The sequence below is a fragment of the Lemur catta genome, chromosome 5 (genome assembly GCF_020740605.2).
Source record: "Lemur catta isolate mLemCat1 chromosome 5, mLemCat1.pri, whole genome shotgun sequence".
Taxonomy (NCBI): Eukaryota; Metazoa; Chordata; class Mammalia; order Primates; family Lemuridae; genus Lemur; species Lemur catta.
This window is the reverse complement of record NC_059132.1, coordinates 113,694,540-113,720,508: the sequence shown is the minus strand read 5'-3', so window position 1 is coordinate 113,720,508 and position 25,969 is coordinate 113,694,540. Positions and strand designations below refer to the sequence as shown.

The window sequence follows — 25,969 nt, the reverse complement described above, 5'->3', positions numbered from 1 at the left end:
AAACTGAGTCAGTTCCATCCACGGAGCTCCAGGGCAGGTGGCACTCCCAAGATGTTATGTGGTGTTGCTGTGCCACCCAGGTGGCCACACCTCCTACTTGCTCCCTCCCTCCTCTGCGTGTGTCCATCTCTGCCTCTTTGTCTCCCCTGCTCTCTGTCTCTGTCTCTGTCTCCCTCACTCTCTTGTCTCTGTCTCTCTCAGGAGGTGCAAGGCCAGCCGCAGAGTCCAGAATCTGACAGGCAGGGAGTGGGCACAGCCCAGCCAGCTCAGGCATGAGCAGAGGGCAGGGGAATGCGCACCCTTGAGAGCCGGCCTCCTGCGGGGACCTCTGAGCTCCCAGCTGTGCACAGGATCCCTGGGCAGGGAGCGGAGCAGGGCCACTGGGGACCTGGCCCTCTGGTGAACACCCCTGGCAACTACTCATGCCACTGGTAGAGCTGCTGTGATAGCACCCCCCCCCAAATTCGCATCCACCAGGAACCTCAGAATAGGAGCTTATTTTTTTTTTTTTTTTTTTTTTGAGACAGAGTCTCACTTTGTTGCCCGGGATAGAGTGAGTGCTGTGGCATCAACCTAGCTCACAGCAACCTCAGACTCCTGGGCTTAAGCAATCCTACTGCCTCAGCCTCCCTAGTAGCTGGGACTACAGGCATGCGCCACCACGCCCAGCTAATTTTTCCTATATATATTTTTAGTTGTCCAGATAATTTTTATTTCTATTTTTACTAGAGACGGGGTCTCACTCAGGCTGGTCTCGAACTCCTGACCTCCAGCGATCCACTCGCCTCGGCCTCCCAGAGGGCTAGGATTACAGGCGTGAGCCACCACGCCCGGCCAGGAACTTATTTTAAAATAGGGTCTTTGTAGAAGTAATTAAGGATCTTGAGATGGGGGCCCCTAAATCCAGTGACAAGTGTCCTTATAACAGACACTCCAGGAGGAGGCCCCATGAGGACAGAGCAGAGGAGGAGCTGGCGGCCACAAGCCCAGGGTGCAGGGAGCCACCAGATGCTGGAGACGAGGAAGGGTCCTTCCCTGGAGCCTCCAGGGGGCACATGGCCCTGGACGTCTGGCCTGCCGGCCGGAAGACAGGAAGCTCCTGTTGCTTAAGCCGCCCGGTTTTCCAAACACAACTTCTGTGAAGAAGTTCGTTCACTGATGGCGAATCGGTCCTTAAAAACTGGAAGGTAAATCCGTGGAAGTTGTCCAGGTCTTGTCAATGGACCAAGAGCTCAGAGCAGGGTGGTGGCGCTTGCATGTAATTCTAGCTACTTGGATGCCGAGGGAGGGGAATCATTTGAGCCCAGGAGGTTGAGTCTACCTGTGCAATACAGAGATTTCAAAAGATTAATTTTTGAAGAGCAGTCATCTCTAGAATTTTCAATTGTCCCATCTGGGAACATAGTGTACCTCTCATGTTTAAGTGTTACAGCTTTTTAGAAAAATTTTCTATTCCCAGTTTGTTTGCTATTTATTATAAACAGGATCTTTTCCATTTTCTTTCTGATTGGTTATAGCTGATATATAGGAAAGCTATACTAATTTTACATCTATCCACTTTTGCTTGAGAAAACTTACCATAAGGATTGGAATTTTCATTTCTTTGTTGAGTTATGGCTTTGTGCTTACAGATAAATTTTTTGCTTTGTCAATGAGTAAAAAAATTCCACCTATTCTTATTATCATGTGCTTTTTGGACACTGTACTGATGTTGAAAAAATGCAACTACAGGCAAAATATAATAAGAACCAGCTTAAACACAATTTGATGCAAATCTTAATTTTAATGTTCTGAATCAGATGTTATATAAACTATGTTCCCCCAGCTTCAAATCTTCAGTGAAGAACTCTTCCCTACATGCTTCTTAAATCTGAGTCTTCTGCCAAAAGATTGTTTCATAAAGTCCTGCTGGGCCTCCAAACCTAGATATCTGCAATTAGAATTCATACACCTCACTTTCATTAGATTGCAATAGTCACAGCAAAATGTTAGATTTCAGCAACTCTCTGTAGGAACATGGGAAGCTTTTAAGCAAACTAACTAAATAGAAAAGATTTAATTAAAGCTGGGTGCAGTGGCACATGCCTGTAGCTACTCAGGAGGCTGAGGCAGGAGGATTGCTTGAGCCCAGGAGTTCGAGGCCATAGCGCACTATGAGCCTATGCACAGCCACTGTGCTCCAGCCTGGGCAACACAGCAAGACCTCATCTCTAAAATAAATAAATAAGTACAATAAAAAAAAGATTAAACGTTGACATTGTACAAGAGAGAAGTTAGGTAGCTAGATAATCATCAACTTCAGTTTTTAGAAATGGTTTATAAAATAAACTCTATATAGGTATGGTAGTTTACTTTCTCATTCTTCGGTTTTCAACAGGCCAAGAACTCAGCAATTACTTTAAGTTATTTAATGAAACTATTAAATAACCATTTAAAATAAATTTGAAATATAAATAAATGCTATGTAAGAATAGAGTAAAAAATCTTTCATAGTTTTGTGACAGTCAAGCCTGTTGTTGATATGTTTATACACTTCATAGGAACTTTACTGAGTTATCTTACGGCATGTAAGTATTTTATTTACCTATCTGCATCTACATATATCTTAAAGAAAATCTATAAGCCAGTACCTTTAATAAAATAAACATGTGAAATATTAAATCTCTATTGCTACTGATGATAGCTAGTTTATAAAAAAAATCTGATGAGATATTTAAATTAATGTAAGTAAAGAATGGGACCAGGGAATTCAGGTTAAAGAAAAAAATCTGTGAACTTCTAAAAATGTTTAATATTGAAACAATATAGAATATATACTAAATTTAAATAATATCAGCCAACGTCCCTCAGAATACATAATACACACACTGAAACAGTAAGTCAGTGTATTTATACAGTGATTGTTCTGATGACTTTCAGCATTTTCTTATAAGGGCAAATTTCAAATTTGAAACAACTTACATTTTTCTCTAGGTATAATTTCTATTTTTATAATAAGAAATATAACTAAGAGATGAAAAATTATGTAGTGAATCTTTTGACATACATTCATTACACAGAACACTAACTGAGCTCCTCAAAATTATTAGGAGGCATTAAGGGGAGACTGTAGTTTAACGTCTCAATAATTCTGATAAGTTTTTGATCTAAAATTAAATTACTTCCAAACATGATATATCATACCCAGCAAGGATATACCAGTATGCTTTGACAACAAATAAAAAAGAAACAAGAAGAATATTAAATACGATTTTATGGTTCCTAGAATTAGACGGTAGAACGCCAACCCCTTTCTGCCCATCTCATCAGGGGCGGGACACGTGGAAGAAAAGAAGCCACTTACGTTTCACTGATTAAAACAAAGAGAATGGAGCCATAAATTACATTTTCACAATAAAATCTAACTTGGTCTACATACAGCCAATTCTAGTAAGGTCATATTATATAGATTGCTCAAGGGCCACTATTTCCTAAAAACTTTGGGATTTCTTTATTCCAAAGTGACCCTAGGAGATTTGATATTTTATTCCTCTATTTTCAGAAGACTGATAAAAAAATCTTTATAAGAACACAGAGATTCTATCTTTAAAAAGAAACTGTACAATTATTTGTTAGCTACAGAAATAATTCCAGTGCTTTAGGAAACAAAGGCTACCTTCTGTGGCGAACTGGTACACACGTGATTTTTTGACGAGTTGAAAATTTTAGGGACTAAATATCAATTTAATCTAATAATTTAAATCTAATAATTGCATTTCACATGAGAGAAAAACTCACCAACTTGTCAAAACACTGTATTCTCACATAGTTATTGTAAGCCCAAATATTAATTAAGGTCAAAGAGAAGTGAATGTATTTCTCTAAGCATTTATTTTACTTTATAAAGTTTGATTTTCAATGAAAAGGAAATGTCTTCTTGTCTATTTTCCTTTAGAAATACTTAACTATTTCTACACTTCTCAGCAATGTCCTTTTACCATGAAATTTAAATATGAAGCTGTTCTCTAATTCATTCATTTTCAACATGCCAGTTCAGAGAAAAATGTCTACATTTCCCAGACCTTTTGCCAGAGTTATATATTTTAAAGTTAAAAAGTACAAAGACTTGTCTTATCATAAAAAATTCACTGCTTCTGAGTTGGTGCATCACAATATGGCACATTTTCTATAAGAAGGTCTTTCCTAGGAACCAATTCTGAATGAAAAACAGTAAGAGAAAATAATATCATTAAAATTAAGATTAAATGCAACTACACTCATTTCCCTTTAAAACTTATAACAGTAAAATATCTAATTTTAAGGTGAATCTCCCAGGGATATTTTATTTCAATTGACATCTAAGGTGGAGTCTTTGATTCTAAATGGAAACAATTGGATTCTCATTTCCAATTATATAAAAACACATATGATCAACTCAACTCTTTATCATTTATTTATTAAATATAATGAATTAAATAACTGAACAGAATTCAGCTAAAACTTACATTATTGGACATCTACCAATTACTGATAATTAAAATGATGGCAAAATTTGTTTGTGCATTATTATTATAGAAAAAGCAAGAATGCTGTCCTAATTTAAAGATCCCAAATTGTATAGCTGGGGTCCCCAACCCCAGGCTGCAGACTGGGATCGAACCTGGCCACATGGCAGGAGGTGGGTTGGGAGGTGAGCAGGGCATGAAGCTTTTTTACAACCGCTCTCCGTCACTTGTCATCCCTGCACACTACCCTCCTCCCCACCGTGGAAAAATTGTCTTCCATGAAACCGGTCCCTGGTTCCAAAAAGATTGGAGACTGCTGTTTTATAGAATAATGGTTCTTAACCAAAGACGTTTGGGTTGTCATACCAAGTGGAGAATGCTACTGGAATTTAGTGGGCAGGAGCCAGGGATGCCAAACCTCCTGCATGTGTAGGACAGTTTGACACCGTGAAGAACGGTCCTATCCAATATTGCCCCCACTGAGAAACATCATTAAACAACAAGAAAAAACTGTTGAGTCCTAGGTAACAACTGCTGGAGTTAAGATAAAAGCTCTTTACAGTAACCAAAACAGCATGGCACTGGCATAAAAACAGACACATATACCAATAAAACAGAATGGAGAACCCAGAAATAAATCCACACATCCATAGCGAACTAATCTTTGACAAAGGTGCCAAGAATGTGCCGTAGGGAAAGGACAGTCTCTTCGATAAATGATGCTGAGAAAACTGGGTATCTGTATGCAGAAGAATGAAACTAGACCCATATCTCTCGCCACACACAACAATCACATCTAAATGTATTAAAGACTAAATCTAAGACCTGAAACTATGAAACTACAAAAGAAAACATTGGGGAAATGCTTCGGGACATCAGTCTGGGCAAGGACTTCTTGAGTAATACCCCCCAAAGCACAGGCAACCAAAGCAAAATTGGATAAATGGGATCACAACAAACTAAAAAGCTTCTGTACAGCAAAGGAAAACAGTCAACGAAGTGAAGAGATAACCCAGAGAATGGGAGAAAATATTTGCAAACTACCCATCTGACAAGGGATTAATAACTAGACTATAAAAGGAGCTCCAACAACTGTCAAGTGACAGGAAAAAAATAAAAAATCTGATTAACAAATGGGCAAAGTATCTGAATAGACATTTCTAAAAAGAAGACATACAAATGGCCAACAGGTATATGAAAAAATGCTCAACATCATTAGTCATCAGAGAAATGTAAACCAAAACTATAAGATATCATTTCACCTTAGTTAAAACGGCTTTTATCAAAAAGACAGGCAATAACTGGCAAGAATGTGGAGAAAGAACTCCGATGCTTTGTTGGGAGGAATGTATATTAGTGCAACCACTATGGAGAACAGTATGGAGTTTCCTCAAAAAACTAAAGCTACAACTACCACACTACCCAGCAATCCCACTGCTGGCTATGTATCCAAAGCAGGGGAATTCAGTGTATCAAAAAGATATCTGCACTGCCATGTTTATTGCAGCACTATTCACAATAGCCAAGACTTGGAATCAACTTAAGTATCTATCTATGGATGTATGGATAAAGAAATTGTGGTATATATACATAATGGAATATCACATAGCCACAAAAAGAATGAAATCCTGCCATTTGTAACAACATAGATGGAACTGGAGAGCATGATGTTAGGTGAAATAAGCCAAGCACAGAAAGACAAATCTTCCATGTTCTCACTCATATGTGGGAGCTAATTATTAAAAACAATTGATCTCACTGAGACAGAAAATAGAATGATGGTTACCAGGGACTGGGAAGGGTAGAGGGAGGGGGAGATAAAGTGAGGATGGTTAACGGGTACAAAAATATAGTTAGATAGAATGAACAATATTGATGGCACAACAAAGTAACTATAATCAACAATCAGTTAGGGTATACTTTAAAATAACTAAGAGTGGGAGTGGAATGTTCCTAGCACAAAGAAATGATAAATGCCCCTATTACCCTGATTTGATCAAGTCACATTGTATGCTTGTATCAAAACATCACATGTACCCTATAAAGATATACAACCATTATGTACCCATAATTATTAAAACTTTTAAAAAAGAGGAAAAAAAGATAAAGCTCTTAAGATACAAATTTTTGAAGGGATGCATAATTTCTGCCTCTTTTTTCCAGAAAAACTGAATCCGGATGAGCTATCATGATGAAAAAATGCTTACACAGCATTCTATAAAACAACCTGCCTATATTCTTCAAAACGTTATGGTCATGAAAGACAAAGACAGACTGAGGGACTGCTCCAGATTAAGGAAGACTAAAGAGACATGACTACAGCAATGTGTGAGCCCTGGTAGGACGCTGGACCAGAGGGAAAGTTTTTATTCTTCTGCCATAAGGGGCATTGTTAGGACAAATGGGAAGATTTAAATGACAGAATTACATTAATGTTCATGTCTTGGTTTCGATAATTATACTGTGGTTACATGAGGGAATGTCCTTGGATATTTATGCAATACACACTGAAGTACTTTTAAAGAAATATACCCGAAAGTATTTCTCCAGAAGATCTAAACCCAAACGGACTATCATAATTTTTTAAATGTTCATTTTGGGATAAAGAGGTATTATATCTGCAACTTGCGTTCAGAGTTCAGGAAAAAAATGAGGGAATGATGATACAGCAAATGTGGTAAAATCTTAGCATTTGTAGAATACGGGGTAAAGGAAATTTTCATACCCTTCAACTTTTGTACTTTTTCTGTAAATCTGAATTACTTTTTTAAAAAAAGTTTTTTTAAAAAAAGATATCACTAAAACAAATTTAACCCAAAAATAAAACTGAAATTTTCACTTAAAAAAAGAACTGGTCTGACTGAAAAAATGCTGTTAGCCAGAGGGTAAATCTAGCTTACCTAAATGAAAACCAGTTAAATAAATAATATTTAACCATTGTTTATATTTCACTTGCTTTTACCAAATCTTTGGATGTTTCCTCAGAGAATAAATTATAATGTAGGTTTTAACCTATGAACAATAGCAATAATTTCACTTATCAAACATATGTGCCTATTTTATGTCAGATATTACATCAAAAAGTGAAGATACAAAGGTGAATATATAATAGTCTCTTCGGCTTCAAGGAATTCATAATCTAATGGAAAAGACACACAGACAAACATCAAATTATAGCATAATAGAATGTGATACAAAAATGGTATAATACTTTTATGGGAGAATGGAAGAATAAATGGCTAAATCTACCTATGTTGTTCTAGAATTTGTTCAGCTCTGAATAACCGAAAGTCCAACAAAGCGTGGCTTAAATAAGTAAGGAATTTAAATTTCTCACATATTAAGAAATACAGATTAAGGCAGTCTTGAGCTAGTACAAGTCCTTAGTATCACTAAGGACCCAGGCTCTTCTTTCTTCCTGTTCTGCTACCCTCCTATGTGTGGTTTCATCTTCACCGTTGTTGTACATCACACCTGCACTCCAGGCAGAAAGAAGAGGGGAGGGAAGAGCGCAAAATGAGAGCGCCAGCTCAGCCCACTCCTTTTTAACAGAAAAACAATGGCTTTCTTGGAAGAAACACCCAGTAGATGCTTATGTAGGCCAGAAAGGTGTCGTGTGGATTATGTTTCCAGTAACTTCCATGTGCAAGTAGCCACAGCAAACATCTTGAAACAGTTTTTAACCATGACGACTGTCATCCTTTGGTAACAGCCTCTACGTTCTGCTCATCTCCCTAACCCTGACCTTTCAACAGTTTTGAATGTCATCTTTTTTTTTTTTTTTCCCCTGAGACAAGGTCTTGCTCTGTCGCCCGAGCTAGAGTGCAGAGCGGCAATCTCAAACTCCTGGGCTCAAGCGATCCTCCTGCCTCAGCTTCCCGAGTAGCTGGGACTACAGGCGTGCACCACCATGGCTGGCTAATTTTTCTATTTTCAGTAGAGATGGGGTCTCGCTCTTGCTCAGGTTGGTCTTAAACTCCTGAGCTCAAGCGAATCTCCTGCCTCAGCCGCTTGGAGTGCTAGGATTATAGGCGTGAGCCACTGTGCCTGGCCTATCAAACCTAGTCTTTTGTTGTTGTGCCCAAAGACACATTCTGTGTTTGCAGAATAAAAACAAAATATAATGTGAAATGAGATTCTGCTGAAGCCCCACCAGGAGTCTGGATGTATAATGAAGGATTGTTAACTATATTTCAATTTCCTAAAATCCAAAACCTCCTGAATTAACTAATTATAGAATAAAAGGTAAACAAATAGACAGTCTAGGTGGCTGATAAATGATGCCAGAAAAATTTAGAACCACAAATTAATGATAAAAATACATAGTTGTACCATCTTCATAACTGCAGTTTTGCAATATAACCAGGGGTTAAGATTAAAAAAAAGAAAAAAAATAAGTTAATTTAGAAAAATCTGGTAAAACTGAGTTTCATAAATCAGCATTATAAACTGTTGTCTTACAAATATACACAATATATACCATGATGCCTGGCAGAATGAAGCTGTTTTATTACCCAGCATTAAAACTGCTGTGATTGTTCACTATTTTAAAACACATGGCAGTCAGAAACCATTTTTCTTTAGTTTTACTTACGCAGTGTATTGTGGTCTGTGTAAATATCTTGTATAACAGATGTTCTGAGCAACAATTCAACATCGGAACCTACTTTCATGAGCTGTTAAGAAAACCAAACAAATAGAATAAATCCTTTGTGTATTCATATGAATGTACCGTTTTTGAAAACTATAGTTTCACTATAATTTATTTTTAGGTAACACAGTAGTCCCCCCTTATCCATGGTTTCAGTTACCCATAGTCAACTGCAGTCCAAAAATATTAAATGGAAAATTCCAACAATAAACAATTTATAAGTTTGCGATTGCGTGCCATTCTGAATAGCATAACACACACTCGTGCTGTCTCGTTCCATCTTCCCTGGGATGTGAATCACTGTTTGTCTGGGGTGTCCACGCTGCATACGCTGCCTACCCCTCAGTCGCTTAGTAGCCGTCTCGGTTACCAGATCAATCGTTGCTGTGTTGCAGAGGTTTATGTTCAAGCAACTCTTATTTTACTTAATAATGGCCTCAAAGCACAAGAGTATTGTGCCTAATTTATGAATTAAACTTTACCATAGGTATGTATGTATAGGAAAAACATAGTATCTATAGGGCTCGGCACTATCAGTGGTTTCAGGCATCCACCGGGAGCCTTGGAACATATACCCCAAGGATAAGGGGGAACGACTTTTAACTTTTTATGACCATTCCAAGAGGTACAGAAAGCTTAGACAGAAAGCTTATATACGTATACTTTTAACGTTTATCTCTCCATTCCACGTTTTGTTCCAAAACAGATTTACAGTATTTTTTTGGTTACAATTTATATTTTAAAATGTGTTTAAAATGCACATTTTTGGTGGAGGGGGTGAATCTTTCTTTTATAGAGTTAGATGTTCTGAACACTAGAAAGATTATTGGTTTAGGAGTCAGAACACCTGAATTCCAACTCTGTCTCTGTCATTAAGTGTGTGGCCTTGGGTTAATCTCCTACTCTGAGTTTCAGACCTAATCAAATGCTGTGGACCCCCGAGGGACCTTGAGACCCTTTCAGGAATCTGTGAGGTCAAAATTATTTTCCTAACATTATAGCCTTCTGCATTGTTTGGGTTGCAAGCAGATAAGTAGAGCTTTCTCCATGGAAATCCCATTTTTACTGGAAAGAACCACTGACAAACCAAGATTATTCAGACTTAGCTACTTGGCAGACATTATCTTGAAAAAGCAGAGTGTGTTGTTTCAATGAAAACAACTGACAGTATTTGCTGACAATGACAAGATTGAAGATTTCAAGCAAAAACCATAATTCTGTAGAGTCTGTATCCATCGTGGTGAGCTTAATAGCCTTGCAATACTTTTCTGATAAGATGGATATTGATATTAATAGATGTAATTTAAAAATATTATATAATGAACTATGTCAACATTTCTGTATTACTTAGTAAACCTGTATTTTCTAAATCATCAGTGCATGGAGTTACAAAATCATGCATGGGTGAAAAATCCATTCAAAGGGAAATGTTGATGAAAATCCACTGGTCTGCCTTGAGGGCATGTGAGAGAAGAACATCCCATGAAGAGACAATGGCCTAAAGACTCTGAGACAGGAAAGTTCTTAGAAAGTTCAAGGAGGTTCAAAGGCAGCACTGAGACTGGAAGAGTTAAGGGGGATATGGTTCACGTTGGGGCGGTAACAGGAGTCAGATGACACATAACCCTGTAGACCACGGTGGGCCCTTTAGATTTTTCTTTGAATGAGATGAGAAGCCATGGGGGTTGTGAGTAGAAGAGTAAAGGCAAACGCCTTTTTTTAAGAGACAGGGTCTTGCTCTCTTGCCTAGGCTAGAGTGCAGTGGCACAATCATAGCTCACTGCAACCTCCAACTCCTGGGCTTAAGCAATCTTCCTGCCTCGGCCTCCTGAGTAGCTGGGACTACAGGTGTGTGCCATCATAACCAGCTAATTTAAAAAAATTTTTTCCAGATGGGGTCTCTCTGTGTTGTTCAGGCTGATCTTGAACTCCCCACTTCAAGGGATCCTCCTGCCTTGGCCTCCCAAAGTGCTAGGATTACAGGTGTGAGCCACCATGCCCAGCCAGATATGCCCTTTTTAAAAGGCTCACTCTGTCTTTAAAAGTATTGAGAACAGGCTGTAGGGAGTGAGGGTGGAGGCAGGGAGGCCCCTTAGGAGGCTGTTGTAACAGTCCAGAGAAAAATGATGGTGGCTTGGACTGGGAGATAACAAAGTGGAGGTTGAGAACTGTTCAAATTCTGGATATATTTTGAGTGTTAAACCAATAGCATTTACTGACAGATTAATCTAACTCTGAGAGGAAAGCAATCTAGAAAGTACCAAGGTTTTTGGTCTGAGCATTCAAAGGACGGAACTGCCATTACTTGACATGGAAAACGATGTGGGAGAGCAAAGCCTCACCTTCTGACACCTGGGAAGGGGCTTGGCAGGGTAGAGAAAGCAGAAAAAATGGGCCTCCTTTCCCACTGGAGGGACACAAACTGAGTTGAGACGTGTATCTAAGGCTGGAAACAGGGCTAGATAAGGAACAAGGGATTAAGGGAGACCAGAGGGGATGAGCAGGAGTTGGTCTGTATGAATCCTGGGGCCAGAAAAAAAATCCATTGCTCTAACATACAACAGAGTTCTATATTACAATTAACCTTGAAGAAATTACCACATGTTGAAGTGTAGTATCAAAGAATATTCACAATTATCTCAAAAGCTATTATATACTTCTACCCTTTTCCAACTACACATCTGTATGAGGCTGAATTTTCATACACTTCAACCTAAAAACATATTGCACTAGACTAAATGAAGGAGATACGAGAATTTAGCTGACTTCTATTAAGCCAGCAGATATTAAAGAGATCTGCAAAAATGTAAACCAATGCCACTCTTCTAAGTCTTTTTTGAAAAGTTTTTTTTATAAACATTATTTAACATGCAATGAGTTTATTATTATCTTAAGATGAATTAATCAATATATATTTTTTAAATTTCTAAGTTTAAAATTTCTAATATGGTAAATATTGATATAATAAAGCATTTTGGGGGCCTCAATTTATAAGAGGGTAAATATATCTTGAGACCACCAAGTTTGAGAACTGCTAGACTAGCAGATGCCTAAGACTGCTTTTGGTACCAAGAGTTTGTGAACCCTCTAATAATGACAATGTAATTATCTAAAAACTACTAAAAATATTTGCAGAGTTGCAGAAAGAACAAAATATACATTTGTATGTAACAAATATCTAACTCCTTGATTGCTTGATGTTAAATTAATGCTAAGTAAAATGAATTTGGGAGCGTACGGTTCATTTTCCCAGTTTAGGTGATATAAACAGAACTCAAAAAATCTTTAATCATAATTTCAAAATTTAAAAATAATTACCATATTGTTATTAATCAGTCTACTAAGTATTTATTAATAGCAAATAGTACAATCTTCCTCATGTACCTTTTAGCCTCTCTTCAAGTCATGACTTGATTATACTGTCATCTTAACTTCTGCCATGAATAAAAATTATATATTTCCTATTTGCTCTAGCATGTTTCAACAAAATCTTTCCCTTTTTTCTTTCTGTTATAGAGATGGAATACTTAGGCTATCTCCTTTTGTCTCATTAGCTTGATTATTACAGGTATATAGTATTTCAAAAATAGTATTTTTCTCTAAATAAACATAAATGCATTTTTATCAGATTTTTTTACTTGTGGAAATTCTGTCAAATATGGAAGAATTCCTCTAATTTGTATTTTACTTTTTACCAAACCAGTTCTTAGAATCACAACTACCCTACAAATAATTTTCCATTTTTTGTTTTCTCCCTAAGAGTCCTTTCCTTTATACTAAGTTAGACACAGGAAGCTCAGAACAGAGATAATGTGTATGTGCCAGAATACACGTGATACAGGAAAAGAATCACTTTGCATTTCTTCAATGAACCTGTACTGGGTGGACTAGGGAGCTCACAGAAGACTAGTGTCAGTAGATTGTCTTCAACCAGAGCAAGTGACCACAATGCAAATAGAGACGGCAAGCAAGAATAGTTCAGAAGCTGTTTGTGGCTATTTATGTCACTGCCAAGATGGGAATTAAAAAATCTAACTGCCTAGTTGAGCTACAAGAGCAGAAGTTCCCCCTGTAGTTCTGAGTTAATACAACACTCGCTCTCCTTATTTTAGTCACTTGCCTTAGGCGAAGATAGAATTTCTGGGGTTTCTGGATTGGTTCAGCTGCTCTTGCTTTGACCATGGCTACTTCCATATTCTTTTCATGGGACAACTTAATGTGTTTTGGGTGCAGGTAGGCAAGTAACCCTGAGGAGGTGAGCCATACCAAATAAGTGAAGGTTATCCATGGTTGCGATGGCTTTAACCATCAAGTCATGATTTTTGTTTCACATGACTCCTCTATTTTCATCATTTCCTTCCTTTTTGCCAAGAAAATTTTATGCATTTTATTGTAATTGAAAAACTCAATTACTGTACCTCTTCTATTTTCTTAGAAGCCTCGTTTTTTATTACTTTTGAATTCTTCATTTGTCTTTATTTTGGCTGCTAGAGAGAGAAAAAATATATAGTTATTTGCTTTTCTAATCTATAATTCCTATCTCAATAATTTATGTTATTCATTATATTACTCTATTAAAAACTACTTTTCTAGAATAAGAAATGGTTTTGTGCCCATAAAAAACAAAACAAAGCATAGGAATAAGAAATCTTGGCCGGGCGCAGTGGCTCACACCTGTAATCCTACACTCTGGGAGGCTGAGGCAGGATTGCTTGAGCCCAGGAGTTTGAGGTTGCTGTGAGCTAGGCTGACACTACGGCACTCTAGCCTGGGCAACAGAGTGAGACTCTGTCTCAAAAAAAAAAAAAAAAAGGCAGGACAAAAGAAAGGTTTACTTGGAATGCTAAGCTCTAGGTTGGTTTGGGATACTCAGTTTACTAAACAAATTATTCCTTAGATTATATTTAAAAATGAAAGGTAATGTTAGAACTGGGATTGGCTTTGGACTTAATTCATTGTGGATTGGTTTTGCTCTCAGATCACCTTAAGATATTTTTGAATATTAGTATGTTCAGGAAAGATTTTAAAATTTAAAGAAGTAAATTTTTAGGTTATTTTCCCTTCTGTTTTACCACAGTAAATGTCTGAAATTGTTTATAATGTCTAACTTGGAGACTTGAGTTTCAATTTTGTTCTTAGTCATTGCAGATACTGACAAAATGCCATTCAGAATTATTTTGTATTTTTTGTAGGACAAGGAAACAGAAAATCATGACTAGTATTGTTTTCAATGCCATTTGCCTGGACAGGTGTTGATATATGACCTGTGTTTTCATGTGTATCATTCCAAGTGTTTGTCTGATGAACTCAGGCTAAGAGACAGCAGCAGTCCCTGGCAGTGCCCAGTGTGCAGGGTGAGTACCTACGAGCTTTCTCATGCTGAGTCGAGGGTTGGAGGGGACTCAATAGCCTCACAAGGGTGTCCCAGGTGGTCTTGCCAGGTGAATGGATGAAGGATGGAGGGTGGGGGTTTCCTTTCTGAAATGGTGACACCATATTCAGGGTGGGGCTTTAGAAAGCTTTAATCACACGGAAATATCTTCTCTTCCCCCGCTTCACACCTGCCTCTGGCCGGGCAACCCCTCCATTGCATGGCCTTTGGGAGTCAGAGACACTATGCCACACGACATCTGTTCGCCACACGACATCTGTTCACCATGCACTTCATGATAAACTGCACAATTCATGCTGTTCAGAAAACACAGCTAGTGAGAGGCATGTTGTTGGATACACTCTTTATCTGCCTGTTAGGTAAAATAAGTAATTTCCACAATTATTTTCATTCTCTTTCTCTTCGCTCACTCTACTCCAGTCACCAGCCTCGGCGCCGTCCCAGCTTGGTAAGCCCTTTCCCGCAGATTTGGTCTGGCCGCTCCCTTTGAAACGCCCCCCTCCTCGGCCCCACCCAGGCTCCCTGCAAACCTACCCCTCACCTCCAACGTCTGCTCAGGTTCCACAAACCCCACGACGCCTACCCTGCCCACCCACAGCACCCCCACATGCATGACACCGACCTAATGTCCCCTGTCACCACAGCATCTAACACACTGTAGCCATTAGTTATCACTTTATTGAATACGTTCTGTTCTCCCCTCTAGGAAACAGAGGGGAGAGGATAGAAAGCTTTGTTTTGCTCACCTTGTACAATTCCAGATTGAAGGCACAGGTTGAGCCATTATCCAAAAATATGAAACCTGAAATGAAATCTGAAACATCTGCAGCAGCAAAATGATAGTGGAAAATGTCACAGCTAATTCCCTTGCTTTTTGATGGTTCAATTTACAGACAGTTTCAGGCACAAAATTAAAAATATTGTATAAAACTATCTTCAGCCTTTGTGTCATAAGATATATGAAATATAAATGAATTTCATGTTTAGACTTGGGTCTCATCCCCACGATACCTCATTATGCACATGCAAATATTGCAGAATCTGAAAAAATCTGAAAGCTGAAACATTTCTGGTTCCAAGCTTTTTGGATAAGGCATATTCAATCTATATCTGATTACTCAGTAAAATAAAGTTCAAAACACTAGGGATAAAAAAGATCTTAAAGGATTACAAAAAACAGTGGTATCCAAAGGATCAAAAATCAGACTAGTATCAGATTTATCAAAAACATCATGTCGTGGCCCAGCGCAGTGGCTCATGCTTATAATCCTAGCACTCTGGGAGGCTGACGCAGGAGAATCACTTGAGCCCAGGAGTCTGAGGTTGCTGTGAGCCAGGATGACACCACGGCACTCTAGCCCAGGTGACAGAACTAAATTCCGTCTCAAGGAAAAAAAGAAAAAAAAAAAAAATCTTGAAAATTAAAGTGATTTCAAATGTAGAAATGTTTACTTGGTTTGTCATCTAAATATGGGCAGAATAAAATTATTTCCAAACTTGCTAAGTCTTGCAAACTTTACAAAGATACAATTGGGGTGATAACACCCCAAAATGAACAGATTTAAAAAATAGGAAAATACAGGATTAAACAAAGAGAGTCCAAGAGCAGAGGTCAATTCCCAGAAAGGTGCTGACTGGAAGGCTGACTGCTGTACGGGCCCAGATTCTGTGATGTACAGAATGACAGGCATAAAGGAAGAAAGAAAAATGTTAGACAGGCTGGGCACAGTGGCTCACACCTGTAATCCTAGCACTCTGGGAGGCCGAGGCAGGAGGATCGCTCGAGGTCAGGAGTTCAAGACCAGCCTGAATAAGAGTGAGACCCCGTCTCTACTAAAAACAGAAAGAAATGATCTAGACAGCTAAAAATATATAGAAAAAAATTAGCCGGGCATGGTGGCACATGCCTGTAGTCCCAGCTACTCGGGAGGCTGAGGCAGGAGGATTGCTTGAGCCCAGGAGTCTGAGGTTGCTGTGAACGAGGCTGATGCCACGGCACTCTAGCCCGGGCAACAGAGCAAGAATCTGTCTCAAAAAGAAAAAAAAAAAAGAAAAAGAAAAAGAAAAATGTTAGACATTACCTATGTGTTGTGCATTTGTAAGTGTATATAGAGAAAAGATTTAAACAAAGTGAAATCCTCATTAGCCACAAAAACAAGTCAACTGTGTCAAATGATACAATAAAGAACAGAAAATTTGATAAATGAGAGATATGGAGGTAAACAGAAGAATCCACTACACAGAAAGGTAAGTACGTGGTAAACATGCCACTTAAATAATAATCTGCACAGCTTTAGGGGATTGACCTAACTAAAGGAAACAATTTATTGGAAATTTTACAATTTCATTGGACATGTTAAGTAATATAATTCTCAGCAAATATTTTATCTTAAAATGCAAAGCTCTTGACAATTGACCTTCATATCTATAAAAGTGGTATGATAAGCATGTTTGACAGTTGCTAACAATGAAGCAGAAAAATCTATTCTGGTTTTCAGTGGTAAAACTTAAACTACTGACCAAGTTGCCAATAAAAACTCAAACAGGTTTATTTACCAGGTTCTTTACCTTTCAGAATCTGATACTGAACAGATTTTAAGAGGTTCTGAATCTGTTCCAGTATAGAAATAAGGCCAAACAGCTTCTGTGAAGGAATCACTAAAAGTATAGAGAACAGACCTATCATTCATATTATAAAAGGAGACCTCACCCAAGTCACAGTCCAGAAAAATGCCAACCTTACTGGGCCTCACTGCCGGCAGCAGGTGGGCTCTCTTGGGGCCCGAGGCAACATAGCCGCCACGCATGTACCGGCCAACAGCCCAGAACCCACCCAGAACCGACGGCTGATCCTGCCAGCTGCGAGCAACCCCGTCCTGACACACGCCCAGGATCCACTTGGGCTTCCTTCCCACGTCCACCTCCCAGTAGTGTCTGCCAGCACTGAACCTCTGACAGCCCAGGACAGCAGGGCAAAGCTCGAATCTCCTTGCGTGACAGCCACCTTTTTGCTTCGTTCTTCCGTACCGCACAGCTCTTCTGTCCTCAGAGACAATCAGCTGAAGATGGGCCGTGTCCACATCCAGGATCACATCTGCTTGGAAGGCCTTGATGACTCTGTGCAAGCCGGAATACTGGGGAGGAAGTCTGAAACCGTATTTTGTTAAACTAAATGAAAAGGTTTCAGGGTGTTTTAGGGTTTGATACCTGCGGTAGATGCTCTTAACGCAGGCCAGTAATTCCACGTCTGACTGCACACACGTGCCCTCTATCTCCCTCAGAAGATGTTTTAATGTGGAAACAACATCTGAAAACATTACAAGGTTTTCATTTAGTTTTGTTAAAATGTCCGTCTCTTCATCTTGTATCTCCCTAAGAATAGTCTCTTGCTCATTCTGTAAAAACAGTCTAATTCCCTCAAATTCAGAACTGATTGCTTCTCTCTTACATTCTACCTGCTTCGTAAGCTCCACTGACTTGCTGCCCTGCAGAGCTATCACTTTTTCAACTCGTTCTATGTTATTCTTCAAGGGCTCAACGCTACGCTCCAGAGTTTCTCGGTGGTGAGAGGCGGCTTTGTCAAGGGGGCTAATGTAGTGCTTCTGGTGTTCAGCGGAGAGGCTGCACTGTGCACATAACATCTCCAGGTTCTTCACACAGAAAAGGGTCAGAAACTGGTCGTGCTTGTCACACACAGCCTTCTCTTTCTGCCTCTTCCTCTTGCTCCTTCTGACCTGCAGCAGCTTAGCGATTTCAGTCAAACTACGGAGCTGAGGGTTCCTCCTGAAGTTCCCGTAAGGAAAGCAAAAACGGCAGACAGGACAGGGAAAGGTATCATCTAGATCCTTCCAGGATACACTGAGGCAGGAGTGACAGAAGTTGTGCCCACAGCTGATAGTCACCGGGTCTTTCAAGTACTCCAGGCAGATGGGACAGCTGGATTCCTCCTGGAGGTCCACCAGGGCTGTCACAAGCTCCATTGGGCTGTGAACAAAGGCAGTGGGTGAGGTCAGCTTCCTGTGGCAAGGCCTGCCTCCCCAGAGCTCAGACCCAGTGAGACGTGGACACCCATCCTGGACCTCGCGGATCAGCCCGGTTTGGGTCGCGCTGTCCTAACACGCTGAGGGCACTCACTGGCATCTTCTTTAGTCCCCTGCCCCTTAGCTTGGAGACAATAATGAGTCAAAGCCCGTAGCTCTATCAGATTAGCCCATCTGAATCTAGGTTTAATGACTTTCTTTAAGAAACTAGCCACAGGCCAGGCGCGGTGGGTCACACCTGTAATCCTAGCACTCTGGGAGGCTGAGGCGGGAGGATCACTTGAGCTCAGGAGTTTGAGACCAGCCTGAGCAAGAGCAAGACCCCACCTCTAATAAAAATAGAAAAAGTAGCCGGGCGTGGTGGTGTGCTCCTGTAGTCCGAGCTCCTCGGAAGGATCACTTGAGTTTAGGAGTTCAAGACCAGCCAGAGAAAGAGTGAGACCCAGTCTCTACTAAAAATAGAAAAATTAGCCAGGCATCCTGTAGTCCCAGCTACTCGGAAGCGGAGGCAGGATTGCTTGAGCCCAGGAGTTTGAGGTTGCTGTAAGCTAGGCTGATGCCACGGCATTCTAGTTAGGGGAATGGAGTGAGACTCTGTCCCAGAAAAAGAGAAGCCAGTCACAGGTCTAATGGAACAATCATTCCTGTGGGTGAGAAACAATTTTTAATTTCAAAATCTATTGGATTTGAAATCACACTATAATAAATGGTTTGGGCAAGAGCATCAATAACTATAAAAACTATTGGGTAAAATTTTATGGGGCAATAAGCTATTCACATAGTTCTCAAAACATCACCCTAGGATGATATTTTAGTTATAAAGAGAAAAAAAACATGGGGCTAGGCGTGGTGGCTCACGCCTGTAATCCTAGCACTCTGGGAGGCCGAGGCGGGAGGACTGTTTGAGCTCAGGAGCTTTTGAGACCAGCCTGAGCAAGAGTAAGACCCCATCTCTACTAAAAATAGAAAGAAATTATATGGACAACTAAAAATATATACACAAAAAATTAGCCGGGCATGGTAGCGCATGTCTGTAGTCCCAGCTACTCGGGAGGCTGAGGCAGGAGGATCGCTTGAGCCCAGGAGTTTGAGGTTGCTGTGAGCGAGGCTGACGCCACGGCACTCTAGCCCGGGAAACAGAGTGAGACTCTGTCTCAAAAAAAAAAAAAAAGAAAATAAAAATAAATAAATAAATGAAATAAGAGAAAAAAACCAAGTACCTTTACAACGTGGAGATCCAGAGACCACCAGCTTCACCAGTGACGAGACAAAGCGATGACCTGCAATGGGAAGAAATTCGTTACCATCTGTGGAAAACGTCTGTAGAAAATATACATATTTTACCTCATTCTAATCATAGGCAGCAATCATGAACACCCAAATCATACCACACCTAACATAATAATGGCATCAGACTGCACCAATAAAAACAGCACTGAAAAGTAGCCAATTTGTTCTAAATTAAAGTAACAATAATACATAATCTTAGCTTGGATTCTAGACTGGGGAGAAAAGTTGCAATAAAGTGGATAATATAGGATAGTGGGAAAAATTTGAATACGTACTATTTATTAGATGACAGTGATACATAAAAGTTAGGCTTCCTAAATTTCATTAATTGTACCATAGCTGTATAAGAAAATGTCCTTCTTAGGAAATACATGTTGAATTATTTACTGGCTAAGGGGTCACGACCTTTGCAAATACCTCTTTTCCTTCAGGTCACATCACAAATCCCATCTTCTGCTCACCAACTTGGCGGCCTCCCACTCACTCCTGTCTCTGACATCCCATCTCTCTACTTACACTCATAGAACTCAATCGTAATCTGAAATGGTTTCTTCCCGTATTTCTTTTGTTTTTTGGGTTCTCTTTTGGCTTTAACTGGTGAATGAGGTAGACTAGAAGTAGACACTTAGTCTGCCCTATCCACTGAGAAGTAGCAGAAAATCAATGAAGACTTTAAAATAGGTGAATAATGAATAGATGGATACATGAATGAATAAAACCTTAGAAGAATGCAAACAGAATAAATGTCTGTTATAGCCGATAAAATTTAGGTGGGAGACTATTCAAAATGAAGAGATTAAAGAGAAAGGAGGCCGGGTGGTGGCTCACGCCTATAATCCTAGCACTCTGGGAGGCCGAGGCAGGAGGATCGCTCGAGGTCAAGAGTTCAAGACCAGCCTGAGTAAGAGTGAGACCCCGTTCTCTACTAAAAATAGAAACTATCTGGACAGCTAAAAATATATATAGAAAAAGTTAGCCGGGCATGGTGGTGCATGCCTGCAGTCCCAGCTACTCGGGAGGCTGAGGCAGGAGGATCGCCTGAGCCCAGGAGTTTGAGGTTGCTGTGAGCTAGGCTGACGCCACGGCACTCTAGCCCGGGCAACAGAGTGAGACTGTCTCAGAACAAAAAAAAGAGAAAGGAAAGCCAAAGGCAATGTGTGATATCTGAAATCCTCTGGCCTAGAAAGACAAAGTTATTAAGGACACTGTGGATACCACTGGAAATGTTTAGACATGGACTTATATTAGATAATTATAGTGTATTAGAACAAACTGGGTATAATAAAGATTTATAATGGAAAAGCAGAATGTCCATGTTCTAGAAGAGATACAAGCTTTTTAATAGACAAATGACAGGATATGTTTGTAACTTATTTTTAAACTGTTCAAAATAAAAAGTATATAATTTTACACATTATACATTCACATACAGAAATGCACACACACAGTGAGAAAACAGAGACAGTGGATCAGCCCAAATGTTAACAACTGGGGATTGTAGCCAAGAGTAAAGGGGTTATAGACACTATTCTTTCAGTATCATTGTAGGTTTGGGAAATTTCAAAATAAAAAGTTGTAAAACTACTGGCACCTGTTCCATATCCCCTTTCATGACTACTTTCCAGCCAGCTGGAGTTAGTTCCTCATACACGTGACCACTCAACCATCACTGTAGCATTCTCTCCCCTTCTCCCCAACCCTAACAGGCACATTCCTTCACCTGTTTCTGCTGCTCACCTTTCACAGAACACAATCCTTAAAGGTAACAGAATTGGCGTGATTTTGACATGTGATGATGACTTTGTCTTTGACCCAGAGGAAGTTACCTCTTTATTTCAGAATTATTCAAATGTGAATAAAACCATTCACTTTAGAATTGATGAAACAGGTTATGTGTAGTTGTCACACTTTTTAACATAACTCCTCACCCATTTCAATCCAACACTTTAGCAGAATAGAGTATCAAGCTCGGGGTCCTGACAAAACTTCGCACAGTGCTAAACGTCTTCCGTACAGTCAATGACCTCCATCTTTTTTTCTGAGACAGAGTCTCCCTCTGTCGCCCAGGCTAGAGTGCAGTGGCATGATCGTAGGTCACTGCGACCTCAAAATCCTGGGCCCAAGCCTCCAGAGTAGCTGAGACTATAGGTACACACCACACATCCGGCTAATTTTTTCTATTTTTAGTAGAGATGGGGTCTTGCTCAGGGTCTCAAACTCCTGAGCTCAAGCGATCCTCCTGCCTCGGCCTCTCAGTGCTGGGATTGCAGGCATGAGCCACCGCGCCCAGCACTGATCTCCTTAAACCCTTACAACTCTGTGAAGCAACCTGCCACCTGCCCTGAGCATCTCTGTTTGGTCTCCCGGGTATGCCAAAAACTCAAGGCCCTGTGACCACTCTCTACCCAGGATATATCTCATAGTTGTGTTTGCATCAGGTGTCCTTGAAAGAAGAGGTAAGGTGTCAGTGTGGGACAAAGAAAAGGCTTGCTGTGAAAATGGATTCCCAAGCTCAGGGTTCACTGGCTGTGATGCAAACCCCCATGTGCACAGCAGCTAAAACAGTCTGGTCTGTCCACATCACCTGTGGGGCCTGGAACGTAGAGGGAAACGGCACCAACGTGACGCTCAGGCTGCTGGTGGTGCCAGGTGTAACATGGTTCTTTGGGACCCAAGAGTGTTGTCTCCTGGTAACATCCATGAGATATTAATAGGCTAATTTATGAGCTTGCAAATAGAGCAAAACCCCAAGCCCTGATAATTTGACGCTATTATCTTCAATTATAAGGTGGCATTTCAATTTACAAAAGTTTGATAGGCTTATCCAAAGTCCTAATACTAACTGGTATAACCACACTATCCTTTCTTGGTATTTAGAAAACATAAGTTTATAGCCTCCAAAATCTACAGTGCTTCATAAAGTGTTCTGTTCAACTCATATTAATGGATATCCCACATTTGTTAGTATGTCCAAATAATCTAACAAGGAGAAAATTAAGATTTTTGTACGTTTTCCACCATACATGACGATGTAGACAGACAGCAACCAATTAGGTGGCAGTCTCTAATAAATGGTGTTTCCCAGAGATTATCAGGAATTTATGAGGAAATGGGTCCTGCCACTCCCCCATAAGAATGTCTCACTGCACCTCAAGTGTTTGTACAAACAATGAGGTTTATTTATGAACAGCTGCTTTCCTTCTGAGAATCTGGTATTTTGATATAAATTAGGGAGAGAAGCCTGCATGACCTGCTCCCAGCCAAGACCTTGGGCAGCAAGTCTCTAATGAGCTCTGCAGTCAGGCAACTTTTCACTCCTGTTATCACAACTTGTCACTGGAGCAATTAAGCAAGTCCTGTGTGACTTCACTGAGAGAGGACTTCTGGAAGCTTAGCTTGGTTTCCTCCAGACTTCACCTGTTTGCTGATTTTGGTTTGTATCCTTTCACTATAATGAATCATAACCAAAAGTCACACTTTACGCTGAATCCTGTTTACTTTAGCAAATCACCAAACCTGGGGGTGGTCTTGGGGCCCCCCAACACAGTTTATTGTTATACGATTTCCACGTGAAAAAAAAAAGAGCACTTAGAAATCTAGCCCAGGCCAGTCTCGGTGGCTCACGCCTGTAATCCTAGCACTCTGGGAGGCCGAGGCGGGTGGATTGTTTGAGCTCAGGAGTTCCAGACCAGCCTGAGCAAGAATGAGACCCCTGTCTCTACTAAAAATAGAAAGAAATTATATGGACAACTAAAAAAATATATATATATAAAATTAGCCAGGCATGGTGGCACATGCCTGTAGTCCCAGCTACTTGGGAGGCTGAGGCAGGAGGATTGCTTGAGCCCAGTATTGTGAGGTTGCTGTGAGCTAGGCTGATGCCATGGCACTCTAGCTCGGGCGACAGAGTGAGACTCTGTCTCAAAAAAAACAACAAAGAAAGAAATCTAGCCCAACTGCCTGTATTTACATTATGACATGTGCTGTTGCACTGTAGTATACATTACAGTACTATTTTAGAGTAAAACCCACTGCATCTCTCATTACTCCTAACTCTTTAATGATCAGAAAAGGTGTTAACTGCTCATGGCAGTAGTTGGGCAGAAAAAAAGTCATGTACATTCCAATTTTGAAGGGATAGTAAGGTTTTATTACACTTAAAAATTGTATCTTTCAATAATAAGCAATTATATAAAATAAATGATTATGCGTTCTTCAACTCTTCCCACCTTTCAATGGAACTTCTCATAAGTAACAACGTCATTGCATGGGCTCCTAATCCTTCTTTTAAAATAGATATTTAGGCCGGGCATGGTGGCTCACGCCTGTAATCCTAGCACTCTGGGAGGCCGAGGCGGGTGGATCGCTCGAGGTCAGGAGTTCGAGACCAGCCTGAGCGAGACCCCGTCTCTACTAAAAATAGAAAGAAATTATCTGGCCAACTAAAATATATATAGAAAAAAAAATTAGCCGGGCATGGTGGCGCATGCCTGTAGTCCCAGCTACTCGGGAGGCTGAGGCAGGAGGATCGCTTGAGCCCAGGAGTTTGAGGTTGCTGTGAGCTAGGCTGACGCCACGGCACTCACTCTAGCCCGGGCAACAAAGTGAGACTCTGTCTCAAAAAAATAAAATAAAATAAAATAAAATAGATATTTAATGGATGCTTTTGGGCTGGTTAAATATGAAGAAAAGTTTTACAAATTTTGAACAAAGCAGTACAGCCAGTACCTTGCAAAATATGACAGGAATTCTTTTTTTTCTTTTTTTCTCACGGGAAGGCCGTCACCACAGAAAAGGCAGGAATTCTTGAAACCAGAAGGAACAACTATATTGGTGTTTAAAAAAATGTGTTATTTCATTTAAAATAAAAGATAGGGGTGCATTTCTGCACAGATGCTGGTACCCAATGTGTCCTCCCTTCCCCAGATACTCTAATTTCCCCTCACCCACCTTCCAAACTCAGGCCATCAGGCCATGAAGTGAAAAGAGCAGCTTCATAAGCCCTTTTCCTAGTTCAAGCTACAAAGATCAGCCCACTATTTTAACTATCTTCTTGCTCTTGATAATGATTTTCTTCTTGACTAAACTTGAGCCAGGCTCTTCTGAATCCTCTTCTCAACTAGGCCCGTGAGGACTGAACTCTGATCTTTTCTTTTGCTCAAAATTCCTTCCTAAGGTGGCCAGATGAGTCACATTCACAAAGGTAAAATACCACCGGGCAGGTTTTGTTAACCAAATATAGCGTGGTTTACTTCCCAACCTGATTCTGGTATAGCATTAGCAGCACCTAAAAGATAGAATGCCCCTCCCCCCATCTTAACTCGAGCAGCCCGGCAGATCCTTAACTTGAAAGATTCTCCTGTCTGGACCTCCCAGGGTGCTCACACCTGTATCTTAAATTAAGCATTTCCTTTCTGGTCGTTTAGATAAAGCCAATTGTCAGCCAAAGAATCTTTAAACCCACCTATAACCTGCAAGCTCCCCGCTTCGAAATGGCCCACCTTTTTGGGCCAAACCAATGTGTGCCTCCCACGTATTGATTTATGACTTTACCTGTTACCCCTGTCTCTCTGAAATGTATAAAACCAAACTGTAACCCAGCCACAGCGAGTCCACTTGCTCAAGGCTTCCTGGGAGTGGCTCCAGGCCATGATCCTCAAATGTGGCTCAGAATAAACCTCTTTCAAATATTTCAGAGTTTGGATTTTTCCGTCCACACCCAACCTTGTTCTATGAAGACTTGAACAAAGTAGTAACATACTTCTATCAGCTCAAGCCTGCATCCCGAGGATGACACATCCCCCCCTGAAGTGCCTACCTGAGAAAACTCCAGACTGCCAAAAGAATGTACTGTTTATTCCAGCCCACATCCGAAGATGGGGCCTCTGTCTCCCAGCTCTGTGGGAGGGTAGGAACCTAATTTCAAAAAGGCCAGTGAGCAAACCCAGATGTCTTTCATGGGAGAACCAACGGGTTCCCATTTTTTGCAATTTTTCACTTCCCTGATTCTACTAAGCTCCCACTCACTCCGTCTGTGCCCTCATTCTCCCTTTTAAACATCCGGTCACCGCTGTACAAAGCAAAGCTGAGTTCCCTTCTCACTGGATTTATT

At 40.2% G+C, this 25,969-nt stretch overlaps 1 protein-coding gene across 5 annotated transcripts; it reads right to left on the bottom strand.

Annotated features, from left to right (window-relative positions):
- Positions 1 to 1,114: 1,114 nt before the first annotated feature.
- LOC123638720 (tripartite motif-containing protein 60-like) lies at positions 1,115 to 24,611 on the bottom strand. 5 transcript variants are annotated; one of them, XR_006735470.1, is made up of 5 exons: positions 15,274 to 15,810; positions 14,697 to 14,823; positions 14,502 to 14,613; positions 9,079 to 9,160; positions 1,115 to 1,321 (listed from the first exon to the last, which is right to left on the bottom strand). XR_006735470.1 is itself a non-coding variant. In XM_045552555.1 (3 exons), exon 3 carries the CDS (start codon positions 18,505 to 18,507, stop codon positions 17,092 to 17,094), a length of 1,416 nt encoding a protein of 471 aa, XP_045408511.1. In that variant the 5' UTR covers positions 18,508 to 18,511; positions 19,788 to 19,847; positions 24,586 to 24,611; the 3' UTR covers positions 16,606 to 17,091. The 5 variants fall into 5 exon arrangements, 1 of the variants encoding a protein (XP_045408511.1); XR_006735468.1 differs by having other exon boundaries at positions 14,502 to 14,823; XR_006735469.1 differs by lacking the exon at positions 1,115 to 1,321 and adding an exon at positions 1,794 to 1,930 and having other exon boundaries at positions 14,502 to 14,823.
- Positions 24,612 to 25,969: the final 1,358 nt, after the last annotated feature.